Source organism: Lepidochelys olivacea (genome assembly GCF_965140295.1).
Source record: "Lepidochelys olivacea isolate rLepOli2 genome assembly, chromosome: 27".
In the NCBI taxonomy this organism is placed as follows: domain Eukaryota; kingdom Metazoa; phylum Chordata; order Testudines; family Cheloniidae; genus Lepidochelys; species Lepidochelys olivacea.
In genome coordinates, this window is record NC_140437.1 from 13,737,681 (window position 1) to 13,761,126 (window position 23,446).

Here is a 23,446-nt window from a genome sequence, read left to right on the forward strand (position 1 = left end):
GGATGCTGGGTTTGAATGATGAAATAATGACCCCACTTAGCATTTCTGTGGGGCTTCCCATTTGCAAAGCCCAGCACAAACATCCACTAATTAACCCCTAGAGCACCGCCCTCCCTTCGCCACCTGGGCGGTAGGTACCCGCCCACTTTTAGGGCACGTCCACCACTCCTGATTGGACCACGCTCTGTTGATGAAAGAGACGCTTTCAAGCTAAACGAAGCTCTTCTTTGGGTCTGAGATGGATCCTATGTAGCTCGAAAGCGGTCTTTCACCCACAGAGGCTGGTCCAATAAAAGCTACGGTCTCTCCCATCCGGTCTCTCTAATATCCTGGGACCAACGGGACTACAACAACGCTGCAAAGAGGTACATATTCATCAGAATTCAGATGGAAGCAGCAAAGCAGCATGAGATACAGGTCGCTTGCTAGGATCATCTGGGTATATCTCACTTAGTCAGCTCCTTCCCGTTGCAGGGGCATTGGGGACTGTGCACCTCAATCCTTCCTGCTTTCTGCCTGGCACACACAATAGTTTAGTCTCCCGGGTGTCGTAATGCTTTGGGCTTGTTGAGAGGAGGTCATACTAGACAATCCAGCCTTAAACTCTATGGCTTGGCCTGGTTGGTAGATGGTAGATATGCAAAATGAGCGTAACTTACCCCCCAAGATCATGCCAAGGTTAGAGTGAGTCGCAGAAAAATTTACTAAGAAGAGGGTGTAAGATAAATTATACTCCTGGGGGGATTCTGTGCCTAGGGTGACCAGATGTCCCAATTTGATAGGGACAGTCCCGATTTTTGGGTCTTTTTCTTATATAGGCTCCTATTAACCCCCACCCCTGTCCTGATTTTTCACATTTGCTGTCTGATCACCCTATCTGCACCACTGCGCAATGCAGAATTTTGCAGAAATTAATGGTGTGTGTGCAGAATTCCCTTTTTGCCCCCACAGAAATGGGCTGCAGGGATGTTGGCCGACACTAGGGGCTAGTGGACCAGACAGAGGCCACGGGGAGGGGGAGGGACCTGGAGGGTTCCCAGCAGCTCCAGTTCCCAGCACACCCTGAGGGAAGGAGGTGATGGCATGCAGAAAACTCCATGCAAGCCTGGGACCCAGCATCAGGCTGTTTTTCCATCTGGATCCCTGAGCTCTAGAAGGGTAGAGGGGGTGAGAGTGTCTGGCCCCCTGGCTGGGCTCGGAGGAGGAGGAGACAACAGAGAAACGGGAACTGGGTTGTCATAGGGGTTTCTTTAACTCTCTACTCCTGGGGGAATTTTTGTGCATGTCTGTATTGTCACAGACATACTTGCTGACAGGTATTTTGAAATAAATTATGAAAATAATTGAAACTGGCATGATTATACAGTATGATTTTGACAAATAACATTTGCAGAATTTTAAAATATTGTGTGCAGAATTTTTAATTTTTGGCACAGAATTTCCCCAGGAGTGGATAAGGCAGCTTCCTCACCCCTCCCCAAAGACACACTTTTGAATGTCTGCTCCACCATCCCCTACGTCTGATGGGAGTGGCCACAATTACCATTGACCCGAGTAGGAGCTGCGCTCTCTAATTATCCCAAGGGTTCTGCCTGGTCCCCACCTCACATCAAATTGGTGTAAATTACTCCCCTTAGCTGCTTATGCCCTTACATGGGTTTTCTCACCCAGTTCACACCCATCCTGCTGCTTTTATGAGTAGCCTGACTGCTCTCTGCTGGTGTAACTCCTTGACCTCAGTGGACTTGCTCCTGATTGATGCTGGAGTTCAGAATCAAGCCCCCTGGGACCACACGTGAGTAAGTTCTCGCAGGACGCACATGCAACCTGTATAATTGAGTGACTCACCCTCAGACCCCACTGCAAGCGAATGCCAGAGCCAGGATCCGAACTCGGGGGGGATTCCTGACTCCTCAAGCTGTTCTTGTTGCTAAAGGCCACATTACCCCTATAAAGCACAAGGAACCACTTGCTCTGCTGACCAGCGGGATTGTTTGCTTAACTCGGGAACAAGCTGTTGGATCTTGTGCGATGGCTTCTGATCGGGCTTCCAGCCCAGTGGGAGAGGGAGGTTCTGCAGGAAATACAGTCAAACCTCTTAATTCCAGTGGCGTGGTGCAAAAGGGCCCTGCAGCATAGAGCCCTGCAGCACAAAGCATGGACTAGAATAAGCCCATTCTCCATTCATTGTTTGGGGTTTTTTTGTTCTGTGCTCCTCTCCAAAAAAGGTGGAAGCTGGTTGTTTGACTTATTTCTATAGTTCATTCTATACACAAATTGAGGTCCCAAGGGACAGCTCTTCTTTATGTGCAACACGACTCTACGGTTACAGGAGAGAAACAGAGTAACAATCAAAACCCTCGGGGAAATCATTTAATATTTCCAGCCTTCTCACATAGGTTCTTGACACTTGGGTCTGCGGAGGGGAAACACTGATTTATGCCGTCAGTCATTAGACAACGTAGAGGTGAGGTCAGGTGCGGGCATTCTTCATCTCTTCTCCGGTGCTCAGAGATCCCTTGGGCAAGGTGGAATCAAAGCCTTTCAAATGGTAGAGGTCATGAGTGACACCGTAAGAGGTAAAAGAGCATAGCCCCTCCTGCCTCCTCCAGTACGGTTGACACCTATATATCTTCATATTGCCATTGTTTCTGCTTGAAAAATTGCATGTCATTTGTTTCACTTTTTCCTACCCTCCTCTGTCCTTAAATCCTCTTGATTTTTCCACCATGATCTATAGGAATAGTTTGTGTCAAGGCTGACAATTATGTGCTACAGAATTTTTATAGAAATAATGGGCTAAGCCATGAGATAGGCGTTAGCCAACAGGTGTCTGGTCTTTTGTGGCCTGGCAGAGACCCTCTAAATTAAAATCACATCTGCAACTTTGGGAATTTTTCTGCGTTGATTTTGTGGTCGCTGATTTTCCTAGCAGAGAAGTGCCAGGGGCTTGGGCTCCGTGTTCCGGTATACAGGGCGGCCTGCAGGAGGACAGAACATAAGGGGAGGTACAGTGCGATCCAGAAACTGGTGAAGTTTGTCAGTTCCCAAAACCCAAGTACATTTCTGCATGACCTTGACTACAGCACAGCTATCTAGATAATTACTTCCGGTACCCTAGCAGCTCCACTCCTTAACATTCCTCTGCTTTCTTCCCGACTCCAGAGTTTCTGTCTGTCCATTCAGAACAAACCATGGGGAAGGTGGAGGAGGAGGGATAATTTGGGCTTGACCAACACAAGGCTAGATTGTGACAGTATCTTGTTACCGTTCCGCGCCCATGTGACTACTGCCGTATGAGCACGCTGCCACAGTAGATCCAGTGGGACCCGCTTATTGGGTGCGTGGTTTAGAATAAGTTCTAGAGATGGGCCCCAAGCTGTGAAGTTGGGACTTGGATCAAACTCCTACAAAAGCCTAGGGCTGTTTGGAGCCATCAAAACTACATGTTTCCAGGGTGAAACTCAAGAGGGCAGAGCATCTCCATGGAGGAACCCTAGCCGTTGAATTTGCTCCTGTTAGGGATCAGGATGAGCCCGAAACCAGCCGCCTACTGAATTCACTGTAAGAACCATCTATATCCTTGGTCCTGTTAGATCCACGAGTGGGTACTTAATGAAGCTAGAGAGCAGCCAAGCAACATTCCTCTGGACAGGAGGAGCCAGTATTGCTCAGCCGCTCTCTGTGTTGGTAACCATTAGCAAGCAAATTTAGGATGTGGAGGATTTGAGTTTTGGTCCCTTAGTAGCTGAATTGACTATTCCTCCTTTATGGACAGGGTACCAAGAGTCTGTGGTCTGTATCTGCTCTCCTCAGCTGAGCTGGTCCTGATCAGTGCCAGAGCAAAGGAGAGGAGAAATGGTTCCAAAGAGCCCCAAAGCAGGCGTGGGGTAGAGGGTCTGACAGGCAATCGTCAGGGATCAGCCTTTTGTTCTGGGTTTGTACAGCACCTGGCACCATGAGAGTCCTGGTGCTTGACTGGGGGCTGCTGTGTGCTACCACAGTACAAATGCTTTCTAATAGATATGGGGTGTGCAGGCGTTATCTGTGTGTATTGAGGGGCCTGATCCTGGGGCAGCTCTGCAGACCGGACGCTGGTAGACCTGAGCCCAGTTCAATCTTAATTGGGAGCAACCCTCCAATAACCAACTCCGATGCGTGCATGATGATGAGATCCTAAAGTCCTGTGGAAGCCAATGGATGTTTTTAACTGAGGAAAGACCTTGGGCTTTGGTCAATAATTAATAACCTTATTATTATTACATGCTTTTCCTTGGAGAGAGGGTACTATACAGGGAACTGCACGTTCCCCTCTGTTCCTTTGAGATGGGGTGAGAGGAAAAAATTCAGTAAGGCCTCAGATTTCAGGCTCAGGTTTCAGCGTGGTAGTGGAACCTCAGTGAGGAGCAAATATTTGGCCAAGTGCACCCTGAAGCGAGCTGGTATCCGGTGTAACTTCACAGCTTGCCCATATGTTGTTACTTATACATCAGCCTTTTTGAGTAATGACGTACGGGGCCCAGGCGAGAGTTGGCTTTTGTCAAGCATATATTTCAGTGGCGTTTAAATAAACCCATCGAGCTGCATGTCTCGTGAACTTTTTTCTTCCATCCATCTGCACCGAGCTGCCCGCGAAACAAAATGGATGAGGCCTTCATGCCTTCTTCAGTCCCCGGAAAATGAGCCAGTCCAGTTAACAATAAATGGTGGTCAATTGGAACACACATGACTGGTCTAGTGAAGAAGAAAAGAAAGTTGAGCGTAATGAAGTCCCTGCGTCTGTGTCCCTGTGCGTGGACAGGAAAGGACGGGTGGTTTATAACTGTTTATTGGAGTTAATGGTAATAAATTCCTCACTTGTGAGGCATTAACTTTAATGTTTTCATTCTGTGATGATTTAGGTTTTCCCTTTTCACGTTGTAAATCATGCTGTCCCAGTAGCACGGCAGGTCGAGTGGCTGACATAATGTTATGTTTGGGGGAGAGAAGTAACAGGGGAGTGCGCTCTCTCTCTCTCTCTCTGTATACAAAAAGAAGACTTGTTAAAAAAAAATGTCTTCATAAACTCCTCGGACGGATGGACAGACGAACAAGCGCACCGGAGCAGAAATGTGCAAAGGAAATGTGCTCAGTTGCAAAGCCGGAGCAAAGGACTGGTTTCCATAGCAACTTCCAAAAGGTACTTGGTGCCGAAGGGTTGGGTTTTTTTGTTTTTTTTTCCCACCCTCCCTCTTTGCTGAGTGTGAGCCCTGAGCTAATGAGCTGTGCAAATAGATTGTGAGATTGTGTTTTTTATTTTGCAATTATAGACTTAGTGGCTTGGATGGAAACTTTGGGGCCAAAGGCGCTGCCTCCTTTCTGAATTCCATTTTTGCATTTTGCAAAGTTAGTTTAACTTCAGACTTGCTGGGAAATTTTCCAGGCAGAATAAAAGGCACTGAGAGTCTCCCTACATGCCCCAGGCCTGTACTAGTCCCATCTGAAGTCATGGAAGTCTGTCTGTTCTGTCGTGTTTCGTTGTCAGTCATAGATACCACACGGACACTTTAGGAAAACCTACACTAACTAGCTAGCTCTCTAGACAGAGGTCTGTCTCTGTCTCTGTCTTTCCGATCTACCGATATTATGCCAATAACTATGTGGCATCTACAAGAATTTTAAAGTACAACATCATTCCAATAGGACAATCTTCCATTCTTTGATGGGTTTGTAACTTCCTAGGATGACTTCAGTGGGACTGGCGTTTAGTCCTTTATGTCGAAAGTTGTCAAAGGAACACAGAAATTGCCATAAGCCATCTAGCTTTGGATCCAGGCTTCAGTGTTGACTGGTGGCAAATGCTTTAAAAGAAGATGTATAAAACTCGCACCGTGGCCAGTTCTACTGTCACATCCCCCTGAGGGCCCTTTCTTTCTTGACCTGTCTCCGACTTTGAATGCAAACTTTAGCTGAATTGTTTGTATTCAGACAAAACAGCGTTGCAAATTGGGATACCATGCAGTATGTTAGGCTTTTGTACCTTGAAAAGAACGGGACCCAGGTCTGAGCCCTAGGAAATTTCAGTTGATAACTTCCTCCATGTGATTTGCTGCTTTTGAATGTAAACTGCACCTTGGTTATCCGCCAACTTTCAATCCCGGTAGCTATCCTAAGGTAGATGCCTATCCTTTGAACTTGGCTTACTAGCCTCTTATGAAAAGTCTTATTGAAGCCCAAGTAAATCACCTCCACAGCCTTTGCTTCATCTACTTGCTTATTAACCTCCTCGAAAAAAAAAAAAGAAAAAAAAAAAAAAAGCAATGCAATTAGTCTGGCACAAGATCTACTTCAGATGATGCACGCTGGCGATTGTTTAGTTTCCCATTTTCTGTGAAACGGTTGCTCATTTCATTCCCATTCTTCTATAAATGGTTCTAAGTTTTCAAGGCACTGCAAAATTAGACTAAGGTCCAGAGCTGGGAGACGGAGATAGAAATATGGCTACAGGAAAATGGGGAGCAAGGAGGAAGAGAGAGACTAAAGAGAAGAATAGGATGAGGAGCAGCAGAATGAGAGAAGAAAGAGAAAACGGGGGACATGAAGCAGATATTTTGATTTAAACAAAGGAATAGTGGAGGGCAAGGAAAAGGTGCAAGAGATGAGCTTGGGGGTGCAGAGAACACAGGCCAACATGATGCCATTTTCAACCATGAAGTTTGCAGGAGATTTTTGAGCGCCACTCATTAAACGACGTTCTTTTACTGGTGTAACTCTGTTGATTTGTGTTGACCTACACCAGGTCCAGTGTTGTCTGCTTAACTCTGGCTCTCCAGCTTCTTCATCTTGCGAATGGCTTTGTGAGAAAGACAGCCTTTCGTGGGCCCCCCCTTCCCCCATCATCCTGTTTGCTCCCCTCCCCTCCCCCCACACACCCCTGCTGCTTGACTTGCCAGGTGCTCCATTCTGCAGGCCACCAAGGAGGGCTTTATGGACCACCATCCTCCATGGTCCCGTGTCTTAGCAACACGAGGCCTCCTACAGAACCCTCTTGAGTTTGACAGAGATGGCGGTTCAGCAGCTTAAATAAGGGGAGACTCACCATCTTCTATGGGGGCCCATAAGATGCTGACTGAAAGAGAGAGGGGTTTGATCCTGCACAGTGTCTTACAGCAATGGTCCAAAATACTGCAGTGAGGTTCGCATAAGCCGCCATGCTCGTAGACCCATTTACCGCCAAATCCTGTCGTACGAGTGGGTGAAGTTGCTTCCGCAGTCGGTTCCTCGGCGTTAGCCTAATTCCACTCAACAGCAAAACTCCTATTGACTGCAATAGGAGTAGATAGGTCACTGCGGAGCGATTTGGAAAATCCCACCTCTAGGTTTATTGTAATAAGGTTGCTCTCAGTACAGTGTCTAACCGAAGTGAGGGAGCAGGAATGACAAACGCTCAGGAATTGACTGCAATAGCAACATCTCCACGTGTCCTGCCTTTGAACGTGCAGGTAACATGGTAGGGTGAGGGCTGCCGTGTCCTCCAGGCCTGTGTGGCTTTAGCTCCCATGACACCTGGGATGGGATTTCTAGGGGCGGGAGGGGTGCCTGGTGTGAGCACAGCTCCCCATCTCGGATGAAATTAAAATGCACATTTTTAACAGGGAATGTTAATCAATCATTTGGCCAGTTGCCAAAGGAGGGGCTAACTTCTCTATCGCTTAGGGCTTGTCTATTGCAGCTAATGGCAAGCCAGGCGGTGAGTCTACACCGCACCAGCTTGCCGGCCAGTAACTTGCCATGTGGCCACTGCTACAGTGCAACAAACATCCCAGAGTGCGGCTTAGCATACTAGTAGCTGGTTTCGGGACTCTCTTTGCGCAGTAGCTGTGTCCCCCTGGCGAGTAACTGCCCGGCAACCTGGTGCGCTATAGAGTCACAGGCTGGCTTGCCACGCTTTAATTGGCTGCAATAGACAAGCCCTAAACGATAGAGAAGTTAGCCCCTCCTTTGGCAACTGGCCCAATGATTGATTAACATTCCCTGTTAAAAATGTGCATTTTAATTTCATCCGAGATGGGGAGCTTCGCTCACACCAGCGCACGGTCTCGCTCTTTACCCTCTAGACAAGGCCTTAGTCTTTAAATCGAGGCTCTGGTTGACCGGTCAAGTTGTTTGGCCTCGAGGCAGGAATTACTGGGTGAAATTCTCTGACCCGGAGCGTCAGACTAGATATATTGTATTGGTCCTTCCCGGCCTTCCTATCTGAGCTGCTTGGCGTAGCATGTGTCCCTGGCTAGTTTGTGACTAGCCCCTTAGGGTTTGTTTTTCTAGCGCATGAGAATGAACTGGGGGCTTTAAAAAGTTAAGCAAAAGGTGAAAAGAAAAGAAAAAAGCCCAGTGATTTTCTTTTCAGGATAATTTAGCCATCTGCTGCCAGCTTGTTCTGTAAAGACCCACCCTCAGCACTGGTGCCCTGTGCAAGCCAAGCCATGTGGCCTCTTGTGTTCTGATCCCCGTGGCCTGGTGTTACCAGCTGACTGTCCCTGATTCTCTCTTCTCATTGAGTGAGAACACACCTGGTGAAACAGACCGTGACTCCTGTAGGCTCCAACGTCTCTGCTTTCTTGGATACACAACGCCTGCTGGGGAGGGCTCTCCCGGGGCAGCCCAAGTCCACAGCTGTCTCTGAGAGTCACGGAGCTCCCGAGAGATAGAATCCTGCTCAGCACTTGTGTGGCAGACTTGGCTGTGGGTGCTCGGGGCGAGTCTGGAGGGAGAAAATGCTCTGCCTCACAGCTTCTGTCTTCTCTGTGTCTCCCCCGATAGGGCAGTAGGTGCAGAACTGCCATGTCCTCTGCAGTAACATGCCTCCCGCAGATTTCATCTTTATGGCTCCGGGTGTGTTACGAGGGCTGTATCCGGGAGGTTCTGACAGTGATGTTTGTCTTGTGTGCTGCAGTCATAAGGGTGCTTAGCCTTTAATGTTTCCAAGGTCTCGTGTGTGTTTAATCTAAGCAGTCACATAGCATTTACAAAGGAGGGTAAGTTTCATGATTCATATTTTACTGATGGGGAAACTGAGTCACAGAAAGGCAATGTGACTTGCCCAAAGAGAGGCATCATTATTTATTAGTTGTATTGTGGTCGTGTCTAGGAGCCCCAGGCATGAACCAGGTCCCCACTGTGCTAGGCGCTGTACACACACCAAGAACATGGTTCCTGTCCCAAAGAGCTTACAATCTAAGACAAGAGACAACAGGTGGATACAGAGAGACGGGTGGAGCAGGACACAGTGCTGATACAGTGAACTCAGTGACGGAGCTGGGTTACTTATGGATGATCCTGGCTCCCAGCCCCATGCTCCGTCTCCTAGGCCATACTGCCTTGTTTTTCCCCCCTTCTTGGGGGTGTTTGAATGGACCCTTTATAGCTTCCCAGAATCCTCCTTGACTCAGGAGACCTTAGCAAAAGACAGTGCAGGTTCTGCTCGCCCGTGAAGGACAAGCGCATGGAGCAGGAGCGGACGGGAAAGATCTGTAGCTTGCAGATGGCCCCTGGAGCATGCATGCAACCCTTCTCTGCAGCCTTGTTTCTTGGGGTGGGGGGGACACTGAGGGAAGCTCCATGCTGATAATGTACTGAAAGTAAATGAAATTAAATAAGCAAACCAGCGCTCGCTGCTCCTGCCTTTCCCCCTGGGTAATTCAATTCCAACACTCGTACTGATGGGATCTCACAGGGGCTGCCTGCGTCACCCCGCTGGGGCCTGGAATCTTAACGTCTAAATAAAAGTTTCACTCGAGCATTTTTTATGCGCCTGCCAGCGGGATCAGTGAGCTGGCATCGGGCACGCTAATGTAATATTCATACTTGCGGGTTCCCCCTGTGTACCAGGCAGTGTCAGCCCATTTTCATAATTATAAATGTCCCATAAAATGACATTTAGATTTGCATTAACAAAAGGGGCCTGGATTCCGATTAAAAAAAACAAAACAAAATGCTTACTGTACCTTTTTTTTTCTTTCCACCCCCCCTACAGTCGGAAGTTCAGCATCTCAAAGCACGTGGTGTGTCTGTGACAAAGGTTCTGCTCCCTGTGTGAGTGGGCTGCAGCAATGCCAGGCGGGTGGCCTCTGCACCAGGGTTCTCGGCGACCCCGGTCTCTCGGAAGGCCATGGATTCTGATCCGAACTGCTCAGCCGGCCCCTATGTCAATAATGGGGCCTTCTACAGCAAAACCCCATGTCCCGCTTTAGGAATGCAGGAATTGCTGTAGTGGGTCAGACCAGTCCAGGGCCCTGCGACTGGCAGTGCTTGAGACCATCTGCTTCAGAGGAAGGTGCCAAATTTCCACCGGACACCAAATAGTTACCGGTCCAGTTATGCCCTGAAGCTTGAGGCCTTATATCCCTTCCAAACAGATGTCCCGTCTTGGTTTTGAATCCTGCTGTGCTCTTGGCCTCAGCAGTATCTTGCTGCAGTGAGTTCCATGGATTAACGCAGGAAAAGCATTTGCTTGAATCTGGTTTTAATTTGCTGCCTTTCTGTTTCATGGGGAAAGGCCAGGCCTACTGAATAGGGGTGAAATCACCCCTGGCCAGAGGGCCAACGTGGGGCCGATGCACCACTCAAGCCTTCAAACTAGAATTTAAGTGATGGGCCTCTCCCCAGAGGTGAGTTTCACCCTAGGCGCCAGATCCTCACCTGGTGTAAATTGACCTCAGTGGCGTGATGGATCTGCCCCTGTGGATGGCTCCGATTCCCAGGTAATAACAAGCACAGAGGGGGGTGCCCACGTAGGGGGGATGTTTGTACAAAACCAGACTTTGTGCCTTTGGTGCCGCTCTCGTGTCTGGCGTTCGCGCCGAGAGCCGTGGGCGGGGATTTATAGCAGCCCCAGAGTTTGCAAACTATAAAACACGAAAATGAAAAGAGTCGGCAAAGGAGGGAGCTGACACGAGGGATGGATTGAGCCGGGAGAGAGACACGCTAAGAAAACAGGAGCAACCCTTCTGGTCTGGGATTCTGGGAAGTTACTCATACTTAAAAGGCTGCCAAGCTCAGGCACTGGAGAGATGATTAGTGGCGTTCAGTGAGTCATTTCTTATTGTGTTTCAGCACAAATTATTAAGACACAAGGCGGCAGGGCGGGCCGCTCTCAGCGGCAGGCCCTGGGCTGTGGAATTCGAGGCTGGATTTTGGGGATGAGGTGCAATCCAGTCAGTTACACAATGTGCTGCAAGGCACAGCCTCCCCTCCCTAAGTCTTGCAACCCGCGAGGGGTTTGGCCTGGATGCCAGAGTCGCCGGATGAGGGTCTCCGGCCCGAGATATGCAGGAGGTCAATCTAGACAATCGCGATTGTCCCTTCTGGCCTCAAAGTCTGGGAATAACAAGCCTGATCCTGTCAGGTGGCAAAAGCCTCCTACAACTTGCTGACACCCCCGGAGCTCTCACTGGGGGCCGGGGGCTTAGCCCCCAGAATCAGCCTTAGCCTTTTGGGGTGGAGGAAAAGGATCCTGAGCTGCTGACGCCTGCTGTGGGGGGGGGGGGCACTGACCCCCACAGCTGTGAGCTGTGGCCCATGACTAGCTGCTCACAGACGATCCATGCTAGCCAAGACCTTCTGTGCATGGAAGAGGACTGTAAGGGGAGCTCATGACTGAGAGTCACCCCAATATTTCCAGATCTCCCAGGTAGGTGGAGCATGCAGCTACAGGATTCATGGACCCCAAGTGCCATCTCTGTCCGCACAGCATGGGGCCGGACCCAGGGTGACCTCAGCGTGGCTAGTGGGCCTGATCCTCCTCTCGCCAGGGCCTAGCCCAGAGCCTGATGGAAGGACTCCTGCTGACTCCGGTGGGCTTTGGATCAGGCCCTAAATGAGTGACGTCCCCGTAGTCAAAGCGGACTTTTCACTGGTGCCCGACCCCTTGTGCAGACACTGACGCCAGGGCAAAGTAGCTGTGCAAAGTGGAGTGCAGAAAGGGCTCGTTGGTGCGAAAGCAAGAGGACCCAAAAGAGAGCACCCTGCTTAAGATAGCAATGGCGATGACGGGAAAGGTGCCATCTGGGATCCTGCCGGAGAGGCTCAGGACTTTAATTTGTGGGGGGGGTGCTTTGAAATGACCGGGTCGGGCACGATAAAAGCGCATGAGATGGAAGGAGCTGAGCGGCAAACCTAACACCCGAGGGGGAGGGGGGTTGCGTGAATCGTAGGTGTGGCTATCGATACAGGTGTACGGGGCTAGCCGTGGGTGTTCTGCAGTATGTTGCTATGTCAGAATGAGCTGGTGTGTCTTCAGCGGCTCCTGGAGTCCTGCAATATTCTCCCTTCGCGCTTCCTTTGTTTTCTACCTGTCAAATTCCCCTTGCAGACTTGATGGTGTTCTGTGTGTTACCGTGTTGCTCCTGCTTTCTGCCCCCGTCCCTCTGCCTCCCTCATGCACGGTGACATTAAAAAGCCCAAGTGGTGGCAGATGGATGGACATCTCAATAACCTCAATAAAGTTTAGTCTAACAAGGTTCGTTATGAGCCTAGTTCTCAGAGCCGCCTCCTACGGATAAAAGCTGATGTCAGTGCTGGGATGCCTCATAGTTTGGAAAAGATCTGTTGACCCTTCTAGCGGGCTGGAGTATCCAATTTGGGTGTGACGCGTACGGAAGGGTTCAGAGAGGTCATGCATGTGTGTGCGTGCACATTGGTTGCATACATGTTTGGCCATGCACTGTGTGTCTATGGCCATGCCTGGTCGAGGCGGAGCGCAGTCCGCAGATGGGAAATCTTTTGTGTATTTCACAAGACTTTGCTCTGATCTCTTTAGGATCAGAGGACAGCATACAGAAACCTGCCCAAGGTCTGGGGATTGTTTTGAAGCAAGGCTACTTGGAGAAGAGGTCCAGAGGTAACAGTCCAATAAACCGGTTTAAGGTGACCTACAAAGCAGGGTGGGTGGGTTTATGCCCCTTTATTTATGCCTCTTGATGATGATATATAAATAAGTCTGAGAGTGGGTGGTGGTTGTGGTTGAGGGGGTGAAAAAGGTTTATTTGCTGCTTGTCTTTTACTTTGCAAATTCAAATCCAGTCTCTGTGGATGACTGGAGAACTGAATAGGTTCATGACAGCAGGGATACCAAGATGACACCTGGTAAACCGAAAGGGAAAGACTTTTTAGTCAGGTGATTTAAAATACCATGGGTGGGATTTTGAAAAGCATCCAAGTGATTTAGGGACTCGAGTCCAATTGAAAGTCAATGGACTTGTGCGCCTAAACCACTTGGGCATTTCTGAGAAGCCCAGCCGTTACTCCCTGTTAATACCTACTGTATTTAACTAAAGCACGTGGGAGGAAAGCTCTCTTCGTTAAAGATTCAACACCACTTAAGAGCCGGGAGAAGTCTCCACCATAGTGTGAGTCATACAAGGAGCTCTCCAACAAAAATAAGATTTGAACTCTTAATTATTCTCAAGGTGAAGAACAAGCAGGAAAAAAAATCTTTTCTGCAGGGTGGGGTGTGTGGAATCTCTCAGGTTTTGTTTATGCATCAGAAGTAACAAAGGGTGCAACTTTTGCAGGTCATCATTCTGCCCAAAGAGCAAAACCCAGAAATGGGATTAAACATTGAGGCCTTGTCCTCACAAGGAAAAAAGGTGAATTCTTCACTCAGGTTAGATCCCGCGGAGCGAAAACTTAGGGAAGATGAGGCATTTGTAGCTTTCACATACATCAGCAGGTTGAGGAACAGATGGTGCGGGAGGCTAAGGTTTGCTTTGCCTTGCTAATCCCTGTGAAAGCTACAAATTGCCTGTCTTCACTAGGCTTTTACCTCATGTTAGTTACCATGTGTAGCAAAACTGGGTTAAGAACACACCTTTTTTCCTAGTGAAGAAATGCCCGCGGGGGTCAAAGGCGTGGGGCAGAGTCTTAGGCCATCAGCACCATATCTAGTGCTCAGTTCTGAGAGTTGATTCCAGCCCGACTGATGCTATGGGGAAACCTGTGGGATTATGCAGGGACGGAGGGTTTATACTGACTAGAAATACACAAAAGAGATCATGAGACCTTTTCCGCAGTGCCCTTAACTCCCGCTTTGTTTCCCATTTCCCCACAGAGCATGGTTTCTTTGGCTCAGAGTGGCAGAAGCGATGGTGCGTCCTCAGCAAAAGGACCTTTCTGTACTATGCAAATGAAAAAAGTAAGCGGCAAAGCACCTGCCTTGTGTTCTCCAAGGGGCGGGGAGCTCAAGTGGGCTGGGACGAGACGGGGCAAGCCCTTGTTTAACGCTAATGCCTCTTGGGGAGATAGTTCCAGAGCATTCTCTCTTGAAGTCCCTGGGACTTCAGGGGATAAATTTGGCCCCAGCGAATTGGATTCATTCCTTAGTTTACTCTGTTGAATCCTGTGATTTTCTGTTATTTGTGTTACAATATTGCCTAGAGGTTCTATTACGCTAGGTGCTGGCTGGCTTATGCCTTGCAGGAAGGTTGCTATCCCTTGTTTTTCATCCCCTCTTACGTTGCTATGAATGTTCTCATTAGCCATACAAATCATTAATCTTTGGAGGAAGGTTTAACCCTGCTAAGCTCTTAGCCTCAGTGATGTCTTGTGGCAGCGAGTTCCACAGGTTAATGATTACGCCTATGCACCAATTTCCTCCTCTTCGTTTTGCCCCAGAACAAGGTGTCGGCTGCCATTTTCAAAGGTGCCTAAGAGATTTGGATGCTCAGTTCTTCTTACGATTCATAGCTCAGTCCTGGTTTCCTTAAGAGTCCATTGCTTCCTGCTGTCTGTTGGTTTCGCACCTGAAGCTCCTGCTTCTCATTTCACATGGCTGGTAAATAATTATGATGTGCCAGAGGGTGACTGATGCCAGATGAGGCATCAGCGCCGGCACTTTTAGAAAGATCTTGGCTTTGTTTTATTTCAATATACTTATTGGTAAAGAACAAGAGAAGAGAAACACAGGACTGGAACTGTGTAAATAAAATGCTGAACCGAGTTTTCCATTAGGCATCACCTGGGCTTTAACTCCCCAAGTGACTGTATATAATCCATGTGTCAGTGTATATAAATATTTTGCAGTTATGCTCCATCAGGTACATATAAACACACAGCTAATACCTCCAGCTGAGTTCGGTACGGCTAGTTATATGGGCTTCGTTATACACTTCCGCCCATCCAGAAACCCTGCATGCTAACAGCTTTAACGCATGCGCAAACGTGCATCATATTCTTCGTTTTATGACGACTATTCCCCTGTTAGGACAAAATGAAAATTTGCTGACTCTCACTGACAGCGATGGTTTTGCCCTTCTCTAGCACCCTTCTTCTGAGGATCTCAGAGCACAGTAACAAGATTAAGCTTTGCAACCCCCATCACCCAAGGGGGTCGATCTTTTTTTTTAAAGTGACATTATTAAAGGCACAAGACTAAACTATTCCAATGCATAGGAAAGATAAGAAGTAGGGTAAGAGGCTGCCCTGGCCTAAGCAAATCTTCAGCGACTTGAAACTCAGAAAAGAATCCTACAACAAATGGAAACGAGGTCAGATTCCAAAGGATGAATATAAAAAACCAACATGTAGGGACAAAACTAGATAGGCCAAGGCACAAAATGAGATTAAACTAGCTAGCGACATAAAGGAGAAACATTTTACAGTAAGCAACAAGAGGAAGACCAATCACAGGGTCGACCCTCTAGTCAGTGAGGGGGGAAAGACAATAACAGAAAATGCAGCAATGGCCGACGTGTTAAAGGCCGTTTTTGTTTCAGTTTTCACCAAAAAAGTTAGCAGTGATTGGCAACTAACATACCAATCAGTGCCGACTTCCTCTCTACCCAGGGGGTGCTTGACCCCTCCCCCCTCCACTCCTTCCTCCACGCCCCTGCTGCGCCTCTTCCCACCCCCACTCCACCCCCGGGCCCCGCCCCTGCTCCACCCCTTTCCCCAAGCCCCTGCCCTGCCTCTTTCTGGCCCTGCCCCCACTCCACCCCTTCCCCCAGGGCCCCACCCCCACCTGCCTCATCCTGCCCCCCCTGAGTGCACCCCATCCATGCTCCTCCCTCTCCTTCCCAGCACCACCTGCACCCCGCGGAACAGCGCTGGGAAGGGTGGGGGAAGAATTGATCACTGGGGCCGCCGGCTGGTGGGAGGCTCTGGGGGGAGAGTGGGGGAACTTGGCTGCCGGTGGATGCTAAGCACCTGCTAATTTTTTTCCATGGGTGCTCCAGCCCTGGCGCCTATGAACATCCATGTCAGTGGGGAGGATCTGAGGCTAAAACAGGAAAATAAACACTTTAAGAATTACTTAAACAAGTGAGATGTCTTCAAGTCAGCAGGGCCTGATGAAATATATCCCAGACTACTTAAGGATCTGGCTGAAGAGATCTCTGAACCATTAGCTATTATCTTTGAGGACTTATGGGGAGGATGGGAAAGATTCCAGAGGACAGGAAAGGGGCAAATATAGCACCTATCTATAAAAAGGGGAATAAGGACAACCCAGGGTATTGTAGACCAGTCAGCTTCACTTTGGTACCCGGAAAGATAATGGAGCATATAATCAAACAATCCATTTGTAAACACCTAGAAGAAAATACAGTGATAAGTAACAGCATGGATTTGTCAAGAACAAATCATGTCAAATGAACCTAATATCCTTCTTTTGACAGGGTAACAAGACTTGTGGATAGGTGGGGAAGCAGTAGATAGATTACATCTCAGTGGTAGTAAGGCTGTTGATTTTGCCTCACGTGACCTTCTCCTAAACAAACTAGAGAAATACAGCCTAGATGAATCTATTATATGGTGGGTGCACAGATGGTTGGAAAAGTGACCTCAGAGAGTAGTTCTCAATGGTTCACAATCAAACTGGAAGGGCGTCTCGAGTAGGGTCCCGCGGGGATCTGTCCTGGTTTGGTTCTGTTCAATATCTTCAGAAATAATTTGGATAATGCCAAAGACAGTACATTTGTCAAGTTTGCGGATGATACCAAACTGGGCGGGGTTGCAAGCACTTTGGAGGATGGGATTAGAGTTCAAAATAATCTTGACAAACCGGAAAAATGATCTGAAATAAATAGGATGAAATTCAGTAAGGACAAATGCAAAGTACTCCACTTAGGAAGGAACAATCAGTTGCACAAATACAAATACAATGCAATACAAATACAGAATGGGAAATGACTGCCGAGGATGGAGTACTGTAGAAAAGGATCTGGGGGTTAGAGTGGATCACAGACTAAATGTGGGTCAACAATGTAAGACTGTTGCACCCAAAAAAAAAAAAAAAAAAAAAAAAAAAGGGTAACGTGCTTCTGGGATATATTAGCAAGGGTGTTGTAAACAAGCCACGGGAAGTAATACTCCCACCGGCTCAGCACTGGTAAGGCTTCCCCTGGAGTATTGTGTCCCGTTCTGGGCACCATGTTTTGGGAAGGATGTGAGCAAACTGGAGAAAGTCCAGAGGAGAGCAATAAAAATGATTAAAGGTCTAGAAAACATGACCTACGAGGAAAGATTGAAAAAAAGCGGGTTTGTTTAGTCTGGAGAAGAGAAGACTGAAGGTGGACAAAATGGTCTTCTAATACCTAAAAGGTTGTTAAAAGAGCAGGGTGATCAATTGTTCTCCTTAACCACCGAGGACGGGACAAGAAGCAATGAGCTTGAATTGCAGCAAGGAAGATTTAGGTTGGACATTAGGTAAAAATTCCTTACAGTCAGGGTAGTTAAGCCCTGGAATAAATTACCTAGGGAGATTGTAGAATCTCCATCACTGAAGGTTTTTAAGGACAGGTTAGACAAACACCTGTGAGGAATGGTCTAGAGATAATACATCGTCCTGCCTCAGTGCAGTGGACTGAACTAGATGACCCCTCGAGGTCCCTTCCAGTCCTGCATTGCTCTGATACTATGTATCACCACCCTCATTTTACAGATGGAGAAACTGAGGCACAGGCAGGTGGCATGACGTGTCCAAGATCACCCTGCAAATCAGCAGCGGAGCCAGGAATAAAACTCCCAGTCTTCTCCTGTATCCACCAGATGTGCTCTCTCCCTTGACGCAAAAAGGAACCAGCTCATTGCCAGTTCCAATAAGGACATGACGGGCTGGATCTGCAGCTGGTGTATATTTGGCATAGTTCTGTTGACATCAATGGAACTACGTCAGTTCGCCCCAGCTGAGGATCTGATCCAATATGTGAACATGTCTGCATGTCTACAAGCTTCCAGAGGCAAATTGTCAAAGGCCTCGCTAAATCATAGAATCATAGAATATCAGGGTTGGAAGAGACCTCAGGAGGTCATCTAGTCCAACCCCCTGCTCAAAGCAGGACCAATCCCCAACTAAATCATCCCAGCCAGGGATGCACCAAACCATTAATCCTCTACTAGCAGCAGAATAATCGTTTGTATCATATTTCCCCAAGTACACACAGGTCTCTGCTTCATTACAGGCAGCTCATCTTGTGTGTCTGTGTGACCCTAACAACCTTTCCTTTGCTGTTACAGTCCCGCAAGGGTTGTTAGAAGGGCCTCTGCTTTGCTGGTCCTTCACCTAAGAGGGAAAATGCTACAACCCTTCCTTCTCCTGGGGATACAGATGCTCACACCAGGGGGCTTAGGAGTTTTTTGTCCATTTCCCAGTGAACTTGCTGAGACCCCTTGGGCAGGTCATGGCTTTGTGCCTCAGTTTCCCCCATCTGTGAAGCATTGTGAGCTCCTTCAAGGAAAGGTGCTGCAGCCATACAAAGCCAATATTATTATGTTTCATTGCAGGCAAGCAACCGAAAGGGACTTTTCCCATTGAGTACTACAGTGCCCAGCTGGCTTTCCACCTGCGCAAAGACTCCCGAAGAGAATCCTGTTTCAAACTCATGAGCCCTGGCAAACGCAGCTATGAGGTAGGATCAATAGAAGAAATGGTCCTATTTCTGTGCTCTCTGAGCCCCAACCGCTTGAGCATGAGAACGCTGCGTGTATCATACCACGGCATGCACCTGGCATGTTGCTATTTACTGTACGGTCTACATGGCCTGCTGTGTCTGAATCTCTGAGTGGGGTGAGACCTTTTCCCATGTCGTCATCCCCCAAACCCAAATCTGTGACCAGAGAAACAAGGCCAGAAGGTTTTGGTGCCCCTCATTCTTGAAAGCTCATCTGGATGCAAACCTTTCCAAGTGTCTCATTGTGACCTGCTGCACGGTGTTGAATCGGACCTACTTTACCAGATTGACAATCGGCAGCAACACTGACTTCCATTGCCAATTGGCTAGTCTGATTCTCCACAGCCCTGCATCTTGTACGGGCCTTTAGACCAGTACAAAGCAGGTGTAAAACACAGCCAGAACCAAAGCACTTTGCCCTCATCTGGCCCAGCAGTAAATGAGAATGCAAGCTCCAAGCAACAGAGAAATTGGGTCTGGAGTTGTGGTTCAGACTCAATAATAACCCCACTTGACACGTTTTTATCTGATAAGTCCAAATCATTTAACTCATGAATTAGGCCTAACAACCTTCTCTGCCGTAGGTCAGCAGCATTATCCCCATTTTACAGATGGGGAAATGGAGGCATAGAGAGGTGACCCAAGGTCACCCAGTGGGTGAGGGGCAGAGCCAGGAAAAGAACCCAGGAGTCCTGGATCCCAGGCCCCTGCTCTAGGAGCTTGTCTACACGACCTCTGCTTAAGACATTAATGACATAACAAATGAATTCCCTCCCTAGTTTACAGCTTCCAGTCCTGCGGAGGCTAAAGACTGGGTGGATCAGATCCAGTTTCTCTTAAAGGGTAAGTAGCTATGGGGGAGTTCTATAGCCAATGTGCTTGACTTTACAGTTCATTCAGTCCATTATCTGTAGACAGCTTTGCATGTCTTTAGCTGCCTCCATCCCTGGATCTCAAAGAATTCCCCAAATATTGACGAATTAGACCTCGCAGCCCCCAAGATGGGTATCTATATTATTGTTATCCTCATTATACAGATGGGAAAATCAAGAGAGGTCTAAGGTCAGAGGGCAAGTCGATGTCAGAGCTGGGAAAAGAACCCAGGAATCCTGATTCCCAGTCCCCAGCTCTAAAACCAGACAATATTCCCCCTCAGAGCGCTTGGTCCAGTGCCTTTACCACTAGCAAGTCCTTCCATTCTGCTTCTCCTCCTGGCACTGATGCCCTTAAACTCTTCTCTGCAATAAACGAAGGCGCCCAAATGAATAGAAAAGCAGGATGTGGCCGACGCAGCCCATTGGCACGGGGCAAAGAACGTGGGGGGTTAAATCCTAATTCATGGGTTGCTGAATGGCTGTTCTAATGGCACCCTCTGCTGGCCAGTCCAGGGGGTTGGCACTGACCGTGGGGTGTGGAAGCTATAATCAAATATGGTAGAGAGAGAGAGAGATGCAGTCATCCCTGGGTAGAGCGGGTTATTGACCATATCCAGTTGTCCCACAATCAGCTAGCCCAGCCGAACGTACGAGGAGGGAGACTGATGTAGGTGGGAAAGGGCCCAGTCATCCAGCATTGCTTACTGGACTGTGAGCTTTTGTTGCGGGAGAGAAAGACGCTGTTGTTATTTGAAGGACAAGGGCTGCCAGCTTCACTCTGTACCTCTGCTAACAAGAGAACCAACCACTGTGATGTTTTTGTTTTTATTTTATTTTATTTATTTATTTATTTGCAAGAAGCTTGAGTAGAATTTGAAAAACAGGAGTGGGCCTGTTCTGGGTTCATGCATGTGACTTGCCACTAAGGGCCAGATTCTGAGCTCTGTGTTTCTGGTGGAAATCTGGAGTCACTTCTCTGACTTCATGGAAGTTACTTCAGATTTACACCAGCATAGCTGAGACCAGAAGATAGCCTGAGATGTGCAAACCTCCTACAGAGGGAAGGCAGCTTTAGTGCACCCTATGCTATAACACTGTTCAGTCTGTCTGTTAATACCTTGGCCCTGCTGGCAAATCAGTTCTGTTACATGCTCGGCGACAATCCACTGACCACGTTTCCTTTCCTCAGTGCTCCGCTGAGGTCAGTCTGCCCTGCAGAGTGTTCTCGGGGTGGGGCGGGGGGGTAAGGCTCATTCAGAAACCTTCCATCCTATTTTCCTGCTTGAAAAGAAGCATAGCTTTGCACCCTGGAGACTTCCTCCCCTTCCCCAGGGTTTGTCATCCCCTTCCCGATCCTCATTCCATGGGCTCCTAACCCACGTGTTAGGCCAGACACCCATAGTCCATAAAAGGGGTGCCCCCCCCCCAAGTTCTGTGTTGTTGCAGAACAGGATGAATGATGAGCGCTGCGGGATGGTAGCCTGACTTCTCTGGTAGATTTCAGCCCATGACGGAAGCACCAGCATTTAACGCAGTGATTTTTGTTTTCCTTTGATTCCTTCCTTCTTTTTCATCGTCCCCCCTGCCAGACATGAGCTCCCTCACCATCCCATACGATGAGGAGGAGGAGGAGCAGGAGGAAGAAGCTTATGATGACATCGACGGCTTTGGCTCTCCAAATGCAGAATCCCGCAATACCCTCAACTCGGAGGAGGACGTGGCAGCGGCCAGTGGGGAGGAGGAAGAGGACATCTATGAGGTTCTACCAGGTGAGCAGCCAAGCGGTCAGGTGAAGAAACGCTCTGACCACTCGCAATGGGCTGTAGACGCAGCAGAGGGGTATTTACATCCCCTCAAGAAACCACTTTCTTTGGAATAAAAAGGCTTGGTTCATGGAACGTTTGTTTCTACTGAATATATAACGTGTTCTGACCTACGTGGCTTTTCCCAGCTGTGTTCAGCTTGGTCCACCACGGACCATGAGAGTTAACCTGCTTCTCTCCCAGTGCAGTGGCTTCTCTATGACTTGGAGTCTCTTAAATCAAGGTCAGGTGTGTGTCTGAAACATGTGCTCTAATTTAACCCACTCATTGGTGGGCTCAAAGCAGGAGTCTCTGGCCTGCATTCTGTAGAATGATCACAATGGTCCCTCCTGGCGGGCTTCGGATTTGTAATTGTGATGCAGCTTCTGGTCTGGCAAGGGACAATATACAGTGAAACTTGCCAAAGGTGCAACACGCATGGGCATGAACCAAGCTGTAGTGGCCGGTTGAGGGACTCGGGAGCAGCCCTCCTAGTGCAAAGTCATACAGTTCAGAAGGGCTTTTGCCAGGAACAGATCAGGAATGGAGTCTTAGAACTTAGTAAGTAATCTAGCTAGATATGCATTAGATTCTGTTTTGTTTAAATGGCTGATAAAATAAGCTGTGCTGAATAGAATGGATAGTCCTGTCTTCGTGTCTTTTTGTAACTTAAGGTTTTGCCTAGAGGGATTCTCTATGTTTTGAATCTGATTACCCTGTAAGGTATTTACCATCCTGATTTTACAGAGGTGATTCTTTTACTTTTTCTTCAATTAAAATTCTTCTTTTCAGGACCTGATTGCTTTTTCATTGTTCTTAAGATCCAACGGTTTGGGTCTGTGTTCACCTATGCAAATTGGTGAGGATTTTTATCAAGCCTTCCCCAGGAAAGGGAGCGTAGGGTTTGGGAGGATTTTTGGGGGAAAGACGTTTCCAAGCGGCCTCTTTCCCTGATATATATTTGTTAGACGCTTGGTGGTGGCAGCAATAAAGTCCAAGGGCAAAAGGTAAAATAGTTTGTACTTGGGGGAAGTTTTAACCTAAAAGCGGTAAAAATAAGCTTAGGGAGTTTTTCATGCAGGTCCCCACATCTGTACCCTAGAGTTCGGAGTGGGGAAGGAACCTTGACATGAAAGCACCATGGGACCTGCCCCGGAGCCTGCTGTCAAGTGTGGCGAGACCAGAGAGGTGGCGGTGCGGACCGCTATTCCTTGGTGGTGCGGACCGCTATTCCTTGGTGGTGATTCGACTGTGTTAGCATGTCTGTTTGTCAGAGGAGTCAGGAGGGCTTGTGCATCCTCACTTCTGCTATTAGCAAGGTAACGAGAGAACAGCTCACGCCAATGCATCTACACAAGCTGCCATTCATACCCCTGGCTGTGGTGGAGACGTACCCTGCATTCTTCACGTAGCTCCATTGACGACTGTCCCTACTCAGGGAACCAGACGGACGTTTACAAGGATCCCAGGGTGAGAGGCTGCTTTACCACCGCTGCTGATTTATGCCCTACCCTGCTTTGCTCCAGCTTCCTCTCCTCTTGTTCTGATTTCAAGGCGGCCTAGAGAAAGTTGGAAAATATTCTGGTCGGAAACAGTTCTTCCATTGTCTTTTTTATTTCCCTGCCCCCACTCTGCTCCGTCTTCCCCTTGGCTAGGGGCATTTGCATGAAAATTAGGTCCTTGTTTCCTTTTATTTTTGGAGCTTTGTATTTTTAGCAAGTTAAAAGCTAAATTAAATACGTCAGGAAGGTTCCGCTAGGCAGCAATTAAGAGCCCAAGCTCTCAGGCATAAGGGACTGGGCTCAGCAGTTGGGCAGCAAGGTAGAGGTGGCTGCAGGTTGCAGGG

General features: G+C 48.2%; 1 protein-coding gene across 3 annotated transcripts in view; it reads left to right on the forward strand.

Moving 5' to 3' along the window:
- SKAP1 (src kinase associated phosphoprotein 1) overlaps positions 1–23,446 on the forward strand; it is a 227,853-nt gene that overhangs the window by 160,674 nt on the left and 43,733 nt on the right. For 2 of the 3 annotated variants that reach the window (XM_084615548.1, XM_084615550.1), the window contains 5 exons: positions 12,797–12,877; positions 14,087–14,170; positions 18,757–18,881; positions 19,703–19,766; positions 21,388–21,567. In XM_084615548.1, the coding sequence (XP_084471674.1) occupies positions 12,797–12,877; positions 14,087–14,170; positions 18,757–18,881; positions 19,703–19,766; positions 21,388–21,567 (534 nt within the window). The remainder of the gene's footprint in view (positions 1–12,796; positions 12,878–14,086; positions 14,171–18,756; positions 18,882–19,702; positions 19,767–21,387; positions 21,568–23,446) is intronic. The other variant, XM_084615549.1, reaches the window with a different exon arrangement.